Source organism: Narcine bancroftii, chromosome 4, assembly GCF_036971445.1.
Source record: "Narcine bancroftii isolate sNarBan1 chromosome 4, sNarBan1.hap1, whole genome shotgun sequence".
Classification (NCBI taxonomy): Eukaryota; Metazoa; Chordata; class Chondrichthyes; order Torpediniformes; family Narcinidae; genus Narcine; species Narcine bancroftii.
This window is the reverse complement of record NC_091472.1, coordinates 307289574-307301116: the sequence shown is the minus strand read 5'-3', so window position 1 is coordinate 307301116 and position 11543 is coordinate 307289574. Positions and strand designations below refer to the sequence as shown.

The 11543-nt window shown below is 40.5% G+C and overlaps 1 protein-coding gene across 8 annotated transcripts in view; it reads left to right on the top strand.

The window, feature by feature from the left end:
* The window catches only part of ccdc141 (coiled-coil domain containing 141), a 129676-nt gene that overhangs the window by 92041 nt on the left and 26092 nt on the right, over positions 1–11543 (top strand). For all 8 annotated transcript variants that reach the window (XM_069935846.1, XM_069935847.1, XM_069935848.1 and 5 more), the window contains 2 exons: positions 1106–1285; positions 1381–1530. In XM_069935846.1, the coding sequence (XP_069791947.1) occupies positions 1106–1285; positions 1381–1530 (330 nt within the window). The remainder of the gene's footprint in view (positions 1–1105; positions 1286–1380; positions 1531–11543) is intronic.

The following is an 11543-nucleotide window of genomic DNA, read 5'->3' as shown; positions in this document are numbered from 1 at the left end:
GATTGTTTGTGCTGTTTTGTTAATCTTCAAAATTCCATTGATTCTAGATATAGAAGGTAGCAAATGTAAGGCCACTCTTTAGGAAAGGAGTGAGATTTTTAAAAAAATCAGATGATAAACTGGTTGGCCTGAAATCAATGGTTGTGAAATGCTGGAATCTATTATTAAATGAATGGTGAAGGACACTTCAAAATAATAACATTGTGCAAAACCCTCAACTCAGAAGTGTCGAAGAATGAGGGGAGATTGGCTGGAGGTGTTTAAAATTATGAGGGGGGAATAACAAGGGTAAATGAAGACAGGCTTTTTCCACTGAGGGCAGGGGAGATACAAACCAGAGGGCATGGGTTAAGAGTAAAAGGGGAAAAGTTTAGAGGGAATAAGAAGGGGAGCTTCTTCACACAGGGTGGCGAGCTGCCAGCTGAAGTGGTGAATGTGGGCTCAATTTTAACATTTAAGTATAATTTGGATAGATACATGGATGGGAGAGATATGGAGGGCTGTAGACTGGGTGCAGGTCAGTGGGACCAGGCCAAAAAAATGGTTTGGCACAGACTAGAAGGGCGGAAGGGGCCTGTTTCTGTGCGGTAGTGTTCTATGGTTCTAAATCTGTTGGAGTCAGTTGAAGTTGCAGAATGGAGATCGAGTGGATGTTAGGTATTTGGACTTTCAGAAGGTATATGATTAGATGCCAGGGCCGAACTCACTCGTGCTAACTGTGGGAAGGCACAGAGGATACGTAGACAGCTGTATGACGCTGGAAACATGAAGTACAAGTGGCAACGATGCCTCCCTTCTGGACAGACTACAGACTGATCATCTTCTATGCACGGTTCAATGAGAAGAACAGGCTGTTGCCGGGTTGAACCTGCTGAACAGCAGCTCTATAAGCCATGCATCTGCACTTCAAATATTTGATAAACTGCAAAAATATAGTTTTTATAGGACAGGATACTGATCAAAATTTAAAATGTTCTCAGTTACATTTCATTTAATAATGGATTTTTTTTAAACATCGAGTTCAAACATCAGTATGTAGCCAAGCGATACGTGTTGCCTTGGGTATTTTTTAATACCAAATAGTGTTTTATGGGTTATATTTCAGCTTGAGGACACGATGAAGTCAGGAGAACGAGAATATCCTGAAACATTAACAATCCCGGACAACAGGAGCCAAGCAGAGTTCCAACTCAGGCAACATCAAGACAAACAAGAACATGTGAGCCATTTGTACAAGTTGTCCCTCACATTAGCAATGGACATCATTTCCATTGTACAGCATTCTGTAAGTTAAATTTGGATTGTACAGTAATCATTCAATTAACTCAGATGAGGATATCTGACCTCAAGGTTGTTCATCTTTCTAACTTTCTTTGGTAGAAATTCAATCAGGCTTCAGTGGACTCTCTTCAACAAAAACTTGAAGTTCTAGAGAATGGCAGTATCCAGTGGAGCACAAAGGCACATCAACTTGGAGAAGAAATGGAAACAAGCCTGCTTTACTGTACCATAAAAAAAGAAATAAATGAGGTTTGTAGTGTTAGGTCTGCTTTGTTCATGAATGAGTGAGACAAACACCAGACTGAGTCGAAATCAGGGATCTTTGTTCTTTATTACCGGATTGTAACACTTGCGACTAACCATGTTAGTCGGAGAATGCATTCTGCCGTTATCAGCAAAATGGTGATTTTTTATACCCTTGGATATGTGCTTAGAACATCATCATATCATTACTTGTCCAATGACTAAAACTGTTGCTATCCTTTCCCTGCTAGCTTCCTGCCTCTCAATCCATCAATGTCTCTCTTATCTTGTAAGTACAAGGATGCATTCACATCTTGTTACAGCCCTGTACAGGGTAACTCCTTACACATTCCCATCTCATGATGTTTTACCTTACAGTAGAAAAATCAAGGCATTTTGTTTATATTAGATAATTTAGAACATTTCTATGGGCAAGAACAGTTTGGAAATGGTGACATAAAGTAAATTTTAATTCCATGTCAAATTGCAAGCTTGCTACATTGTGGATTTTTATTTGTGCCCTCTGTCAGTCTTTACTTGTGGTTTTCCTGTTTACTTTCCAGTGGTTCTCCACCTTTTTCTTTTCACTCACACATTACTTTAAGTAATCCCTATGCCATCGGTGCTCTGTGATTAGTAAGGGATTGCTTAAGGTGGTCTGTGAGTGGGAAGGGAAGGTTGAGAATCACTCCTCTAGACCCAATTGTTACTGAAATATTTTGCTGCAGAAAAAAAGTTGTTGGCCCATTTCCTTTGGAGTTGTGAAACCGTGCACATAACGAGTCAATGAGGTACGATGAAAACAGTGGTTTTCAAACTTTTTATTTCCACTCACATACCACCTTAAGCATTCCCTTCCTAATCACAGAGCACCTGTGACATAGGGATTACTTCAAGTGGTATGTGAGTGGAAAGAAAAAGGTTGAGAACCACTGCTTTAGCCTATCACCAAGCACCTCTTCAAAGTGTCAAGGAGGGCATAATCCACTCAGCCTCTTGCTTCTGCTGCTCATTTCAGATTTGAACTCCAAACAAAACACCAATCTCAGGATAGATTTGATATTTGACAATGACATTATCATTGCTTTTAAAAAAAAGGGGAACTGAGCAAAGGGCACCTTTAAGTGGTAAATCATGTTTTACCAATCTGCATATTTGCCAGTCAACATTTACTTTTGCTCCCTGTGGTAACATCTATGTAATATTACACTCTGTTCACTTGTGAGTTGTATGTCATTATCCTTCACAGTTTCAATCAAGTTGTTAGTGTGGCAATAGATTAATGAACTTGGAAATCTTAAAGAAGATCTCACCAATATCCCTCCAGGAACTCACCTGAAGGGAGAACGTCAAAGAGAAAGAAAACCATGAAAGCACAGCAGGAAAGCAATAATTATAATCTTTCATCTCGTGCTCTGTGCCTAAACCATAAACCTGCTGTTCTAATCGAGATTGGCCTTTATAACCTTGAGATTTCAATGTCTGTCATTGTGATTCGGATCAGTTTGAAGGCTGGGATTCCTGTAATGAGTGACTGAAGCCTTAATTATTTTATTTATTTATCCAAACTATTGGATAACTACATTCCCTAACATTTATTCCCTTCATAATCTGTGCAAAATATTCTGCAATTGCTTACTTATCTACTGACATGTCCGAAACCACGATCTCCACCAATACGAAGCATGGTAACAGGTCCGTCTCCCTGTCCTGCCCAAATTCGACAATTAACCTACAACCTCCATACAGTTTGGAAACCCATACAGACACAGGGAGAACATACAAACAAACTCCTTACTGACAGCTTGTACTACATCCCTTGTAGTTTGAGCTTGTTTGTTCAGACTGCAGCGCATCACAGGAGGCCTGATGCATAATTTATCCTTGTAAATCCATCACCAGCTGTTCTTCAATGTACCAAAATAGATAACAAATTTGTAAAAAGTATGCTTAATAATGGCTCCATACATGCTTTAAACAGCCTGTTAAAGCCAATGGTTGTTTATTTTAAAATTCTGTGATTAGGAGTCCGGGCCCACGATGGTGGTGCCTATGTTCGGCTGCAGCTTTTAGAGAGATGCAGACTCCAGGGAAGCAGAGGACTGGCACGGGACACCAAAAAATGGGGAGACCACTGCCCATTTGAGAAGGAGAAGCAGAGGAAACAACTGACTGGATGGGGGCCACAGCAGTGAGGATCAGTGAGGGGCTTTGCAGCTGAAGAACACACAGGCGGTGGGCTGTTGGTGACTTGAGGTGAGGAACCCACACTGGCTGTGGCCTGCTGGGAACGGTGGTCAAAGGACTTGCCACAGGATACGGAGGGCTGGTAACTGGCTCGAGATTGTTTGAAGGGGTGGGAGGCGAGAGGGTGCTGAAGACCTCCTGATCATGTTGGAGGGTTGGATCTGGATCTCAGGTTGCCGATGGTTTGGACTGGAGTCTGTGTGACTGCGAAGCCTGCAGGAACGCTGAAGGTGAATCCATGGTGTTACGAGCCCAGAGGACCCCAAAATCCAACAGCAATAGATATTCACCAAGACAAATAATTACTTAAACAAAAGTTTATTTTAATTATCTTTAAAAATGAAAATAGAATCAAACTTTAACTTAACACTATTGACTTACTTAACCTAACTTACCCCCCTTCTAATTCTCAGTGTACATGTATGTAATGTGTGTGTAAGTTCAGAAAAGTTCTTTGGTTCACAGTCCAATCCCACTTCTCATTCCTCCAAGTTCACTTGTTGCAGGCAATTCTTATACTGTGCACAGAATTTAACATTTATAAAGTTCACCTGGCTTTGGTGCTTGAAAGCTAAATAGTTACTGCTCAGGAAGGTTTTTGTTGGTTTTCAGAGAGAGATTTGTTGTTCCAGGGCATCCACAACCTATGTACTTCCATCAGCCACTCCAGTGTCTTGCTGACAAAACTTTCCCCGTCAGGGTTCTCCAGATGATAACCTCTTTCTTTCAGGTCACCATAGCATTCCTTTTTGTTTTTCATATTCCAAGTGAAACATTAGACATGTGAGGCCCCGATATGTCGAGCATGGGGCAGAGCTCCAGTATTTTAAATAAATCTGTTTTAACGTGTTTGTATGTGACCTACTCTAACAAACCTTTCCCAATTTATCTCCCAAAAACATATGTATATTGTTACAAGATCAAACCAGCAACCACAAAGAAGGCATGTCACACAGGGGTAAAGATGAACAATGACTTTATTAGCAAAAATTCACCTTCGAACTTGAATTTAAAACCCCCCCTTTTATAACAATGTCCACTGGTTACTATGCAAATTTCTATAACAGTGTAAAACTAATAAATTCTCCAGCCTAAATATCACATATGTAATTAAAGTCTGTTATATTTGCAACCAGCCCACAGAAAAACTTAGACACAAAACACACAAGACTCACAAAACTTTGATCTCAACCAAAGCAAAGATCATAAACAAAATTCAGTTTGTTTGGTAAACTGAAGCCAAAAGATCTTTGAGAGAGAGAGCGAGAGAGAGAGAGCACAAAATTCGAAGGTGTCTTCTTGTGTTGCTTGCACAGAGAGGAACAATGGCTTGGTCTGGATCCTTCTGGCTGCCTTCGGATTGTTCATCCCTTTTTAAATACCCAACATTCTAAACTGCCTCCCAGACAATGACTCTGCTTGGGCCTCCTTCTACTTCACAGCCACATCCAGTGGTGGTTTGTCTTGCAAGTCCAAAAATTTCTAGATCATCTCCTGAACATGCCCAATCCATCTCCCACTCTCTCAGCAGTCCACCTTCACCTTAGATCTCTAAGGCAAACTGTCACTTTCCAACACAAAACCACAGAACACATAGGCCAATACACAACACAGAACTTTGTAACAATATACTCTATCACAACAGACACTTGGTGACTATGGAGTACTCCCTTTTACTTCTCTTTCTCTGGCTGGAAGAGGCACTGAGTTTGTAGAGTTACATCATTACCTCACAGATGATAACCTCTTTCTTTCAGGTCACCATTGTGTTCCTTTTTGTTTTTCATATTCCAAGTGAAACATTAGACATGTGAGGCCCCGATATGTCGAGCATGGGGCAGAACTCCAGTATTTTAAATAAATCTGTTTTAACGTGTTTGTATGTGACCTACTCTAACAAACCTTTCCCAATTTATCTTAAACTCAATCTCTCGATTTGTGAAAGTTAACCCCCTGAAGCTTTCTTAACCACCCTGTCTACCTGTGAGGCAACTTTCAGGGGGCTGTGGACATGGACCCCAGATCCCTCTGCTCTTCCGCACTACCAAAAATCCTGCCATTAACTTTGTAAGCTGCCTTGGAGTTTGTCCTTCCAAAGTGCAGCACCTCACACTTCTCTGGTTTGAACTCCATCTGCCATTTTTCAGCCAGGTTCTGCATCCTATCAATGTCCCTCTGCAACCTTCTACAATCCTCTATGCTATCCACAGCACCACCAAGCTTCGTGTCATTGGCAAATTTGCCAACCCACCCTTCTACCCCCTCAGTCCCATAAGTTTCCTTCCTCGTCATTTATATGTGGCTCTGAAATGTATTTTCTCTCACATGCCCGTTTACACTCCTTTGATCTGTTTTGGCATTTAACTGCACAAACAAGTAACTTACAATAGCTAATGAGCCTTGTAGCACATCTTTGGGAAGCAGAAGTGTTACGGGAATGCACATGTCCGTGTGACATCATGTAATAAGTTATATTTGATATGTCTGTTCAGTTAGACGCCATCTTAAACAGATCCTATCATGTGAGACTATTCATGACAGAACTGGTAACGAGGATCAAAACAAAAAATTCTACACTACGGACGATGGAATCTATTGGAATTCAAATAAAGAGGACGTTGGAAGTGAGAATTTTTATGGCAAAAACAGCAACTGGGACGACGGCAATCTGCCACAGGATGAAAGGATGTGTGCATCAGCAGTGGAAAAATTAATGATGAAGTCAACAAAAGAGTGAGAATAAACAGCACTTGGATAGCAGATTTACTTTGGTACTGAATATTAACTAGTGAAAATGGCAGAAGGATGTTTTGGGGAATATGGAGAGACTAAAGACTAGTCTGATTATGTGGATAGGTTCGATATGTATTGCATTGCCCATGATGTAAGGGATAAAAAACAAGCACTGTTTATGAGCGAGATGGGGAGCAGAGTATACGGTCTGATCAAGACTTTATTAGCATTGACAAAACCACATAACAAATCTTAAAAAGAGCTATGTGTGACAGAGTGTGTAGAGGTGTTTTGGGAAGGATTATTAGAGCAGGTTGCACACAAACATTTTAGAACAGAATATTTGCAGGATTTTTGCAGAGTGCTTTCTGTAAAAGAGCAACGAAGTTGCAGCATACAGCTTGCCTGGGAGAGCATGTGATTTTTGCAGGCAGGGAGAGAACAGTTTTGCTCTCAGAGAGGGAGGGTGTGAAACAGAGAGAAAGGAGACAGAAATCAGTTCCAGAAAGAAAAAGCTGGCAAACGTTTGGCAAACTGCCTGGTCAAAGGAGAAGACTGACTGTCTAAAAGGTGACCTGAAAGAGGAATGATCATCTGGAGAACCCTGAAGAGGGCAAGTTTCTTCAGCAAGACTGATTAAACAGGAATCAGGTGCAGATGTCCTGGAACAAAAAGGAAACTCTCTCTGAAGACCAACAAGAACCCTCCTGAGAGGTAACCATTTGCCCGTTAAGCACCAAAGACTGGTGAACTTTGTTAATGCTAACTTCTGCACACAGTACAAGAATTGCCTGCAACCAGTGAGATTGGACTGTGATCCAAAGAACTATTCTAAGCCTATATACTCATTACACACACCTGCACTTAGTATTGGGTGGGGGGCATTAAGTAGGTTAAGTAAGTTGATAGTAATAAGTTAAAGTTTAATTCTGTTTTCTTGTTCAAATCTAATTAAAAACTACTTTTAAGTAACCCTGTGTTGTGGTGCATATCTATCTGGTTTCTGGGGTCCTCTGGACTCCGTAACACATGTGACCTTGTCAGAGGCCATCTGTCCCCAAAGCCAATGGTATCATGGAAAGATGCAAATTCTATACCAGAAAGAAAAAGGCTGGTGAAATGGTGAGCCAATATTTTGCCGAATTGCGCCAAATTGTTGGAGACGTAGTTTTGGAAATTTTTTGGACGAGGCCTTGAGAGACATTTTGGTAATGAGTTTGGCTGACCCCTATGCCCAACAATGAATGTTGATCACAAAAAATTTGGACGTTTAGTCCACTGATGAGATAGCATTGAGTTTCAAAATGAGCGATTGTCACATGGACGTTACACATGGTGAGCACGCGCTGAAGAGAATAGACCGATGAGAATGTTGCCACTGTGGGAGGAATAACCACAGCCCTGATAACTGCTCTTACAAAAAGGCTAAGTGTTATTTGTGTGACAATGTGGGACACCTCAAGTCAAAGTGTCCAAGGCAGAAAGAAAAGAGAGAGAAAGAGGGTCACAGGAGGAAGAAAAAACACAAATTTAAGTCTAAAAAACACTCTTTCAAAGTTAAAAACATCATGGAAAATAATGGAAGTTCGAGCAGTGAACCAGAGTACAAAAATGATTCTGAGGATGATGGGGCATTAGCATTAATGTACATCAAGAAACTGTCCATTTTCATATTCGGTACTAATGGGTGACAAGATATGGAAATGACACATCGACCAATTAAGAGCAATAGAGGACCCCGTTTCAGCGCTGATTTTGGACTCTTCCCCTGACATTCCACCTTGGGCACAATCAGAGTCTGCTCTACCATGGAGAGCCCCGTTACTGGTTACTGAGACACCATCCTTCGTGGCTGCACAGGAGCAAGATCCCAGCCAAGCACCAGTCACTCAGCCAGTCGCATCAGCCAGCGATGAGAGGCTGTCTGTTCCAGAAAAGTAAGAAGTTCGTACTCCTGTTCTGTGGTCTTCATCATTGAGAAGATTGAAGAGAGAAAAACACCCTCCAGCACATCTCCAAGACTATGTGCAGTGACTTCAGGACTTTGTGTGTTTTCCCAGTTTAATGCATTTTCAAGTTGGATTGTTTGGTACTTCAAGTTAAAATAATTAGTCGAAGTGCTGCTTAAATGTCACTGCACTGTCTACAAGTGTTAACATTTTAAAGTTAACTGTATAGTTATTTACAAGTAAGTACAGTTTTATTTTGTGCAGGGAGAGCATTATGGGAATGCGCCTGTCCACGGGACGTCATGCAGTAAGTTATATTTGATATGTGAGTTCCGTTAGATGCCATCTTAAACAGAATAAAGAGTGACCACAGTTCCTATCGTGTGAGACTATTCTTTAGGGTAAATGCACGACAAGAAGGAAACTAAATTACTCAGGGGAAATCTACACAGACACAGGGTGAGCTTACTCCACACAGATGATTCCCAAAGTCAGAATTGGATCCAGGTTCCTGGAACAGTAAGGCATTAGCACTAACTGCTGTGACATTGTGCCAGAAATGTCTTTATATTTATTGTACTGTAATGTATAATTCATTCATCTCAGATGCTTTAGTTACCTTTAAAATAATTTGAAAAGTAAAGCGTCTATTTATAGTCTGATGGTAATTATATTTTAAAAAATCATATTAATCATGCATTTGAAACTTAAAATAATGTGGAGAAAGCATTTTTAAAACTAGCTTATCAGGTAACAATTTATTTAAATTTGGGCAGTGTTTATTTCTTAAGCTAATAGAGAATATGTACTCAAATACTCCAAGACTTCTGTTTTCAGCAAATCCTCAAATGTAATTAAGCACCTTTCAGTTCTAAATGCATATATTAAACATGGGTTGGCTGATGTACATGGAAAGCACAAAAGGCTGTTTGGAAAGTTAAGAAAGCTGGTATTTCTGGTCTGTTCTCCCCAATTTAAATGACTGATAATATGTGTGCCTGTTCATTGGAAATATGCAGGCAAGCCTGTTCTTCACCAGCCTCATGAGTGATTGTAGCACGATACTAAACATAAGACGTGTCGTCAACATTGAGACATGTAAAAGAAGAAATTGTAATACTTCAAATATTTTGCCTTAAAAAATGCTTTTTAAAAAAAATTAACATTATAGTATTTTCATCTCAAATCTGGCACATTTAAATTTAAAATTCAGCATTATGAAAACAGTGTATTAGAAACATTTTATAAACATTATTTAAGTTAGATGGGTGATTCCCTCAGTGCTGTAAATTTCGGTCGATGCAATCAGGGCCAAACCATACTTGCGAAATGACAGTTAAGTTTAGGAACAAATACTTCCAGAGTGAAATTAAAATGGAACTGACAAATATAATGTATTGTACTAGTTATCTGAAAATATTTGATTTAGAAAGAACATTGTGCCTAACTGAGCATTTATTTGCTTGAATTCTTGTGAAATAAAAACTGAAGCAATGTCAGGGACTGCATGAGAAGTGGTGTTGGTATCATGGGATTTAAAAGAAGTGAGTGACTCTAAAACTATAAAAAGATGTGGAGGATGGGACTTCCAGAACAGCTGTTTCTCTTTAACATGAGACTGAGTTATCCTGGTGTGATTCTCATATCAGTAATTTGTACTTCTCGAATAGTACTCCAACATTGCCAAACTTTAAAAAAAGTGTTATGTAAACAATAAATTTTCTTTGCTCCAATGTTTTCAACTAATCTTTCTTTTTAATTTAAATTTAACATGGGAGATGGCTCTTCCCTTGTCCACTCCTCGCTCCCCACTAATCATCCCCTTGGCACCCAACGCTGTGACCGCAGGAGGTCCTCCCACGTCCACCCACACCTCCTCCCTCAGCACCATTCTGGGCTCCAAACAGTCCTTCCAAGTGAAGCATCATTCCACTTATGTGGAATGATGTCATCGACGACATCTGGTGCTCCCACTGTGGTCTCCTCTTCATCGGAGAGACAAAAGCAGACTGAGAAATCACTTTGTTGAGCACCTTGACTCTGTACGCCTCAATAGCATGGATCTCCCAGTGGCCACGCCTTTCAATTCCCTGTCCCATTCCCTTGCTGACATGCTGTCTGTGGTTTCGTGCCCTGCCAGAATAAGACCACCTGCAAATTGGAAGAACAACACCTCATCTTCAATTTGGGGACCCTCCAAGCTGACTGTATTAACGTCAACTTCTTCGGTTTCCATTAAACCCCCCCCCACCGCTGCCCGGCCTCCTTCTCTCACTCCACCCCCTCTTTCACAGAGCCAGCATCAATTCTCACCTTTCCTTTTATCATATCCAATTAACACCTTTTATTGTCCCGAACTCCACCCTCTACCATTCTTCAGACTTTATGCTGATGCCTTTCAATTCTTATTCCTTGAAGAAGTGTTCAGGCCCAAACTATCAGTAACCTATCTTTACCTCCTTTGGACGCTATGAGACCTGTTGCATTCCAGCAGCACTTCTGTGGGTTTTGACTTCGGCTCATGAAACACATGCTGCCCATCACAAGGCATTTTTTTTGGAAGGTGGGAAGAAATCAGAGCATCTGGATAATGCCCATGCAGTTAAGGGGAGAACCCGGGTCACTGGCGCTGGTGTGTGTTAACCGATATGCAACCATGCCACCTTTCAACCTTTTACAGTTTCCATATAGAATATTTTTGTTCCAGTTTAGAATTTATGCCAAAAAAGTATTGCTGGTTTGTAAAATGCATCATGAAGCCTGAGGTGCAAAGAAAGGAATTTTAGGGGAATCAGCTTTTATGTTTAATTAAGCAATACAGACATCAAAATAAATCCAAAGTTATTCACTTCTCACCTTATTGAGTTACTTATGTAAAATGAATAATTGTCTGGGGAGGAGTTCACAATTGGATGCATCATTCAAAAGGGAGATGAGATGTGACCGGGTCAGTTACCTTGACAACCCATACTCTCGTCATTGATAACGCACCCACTAATGTCTGGAACAACCATTTGGAAGATGCGGAGAAATTAACAGGAAAATAATTTGTATTTGTGAAAATGCAAGGATTGTGAATTTACCTCCATT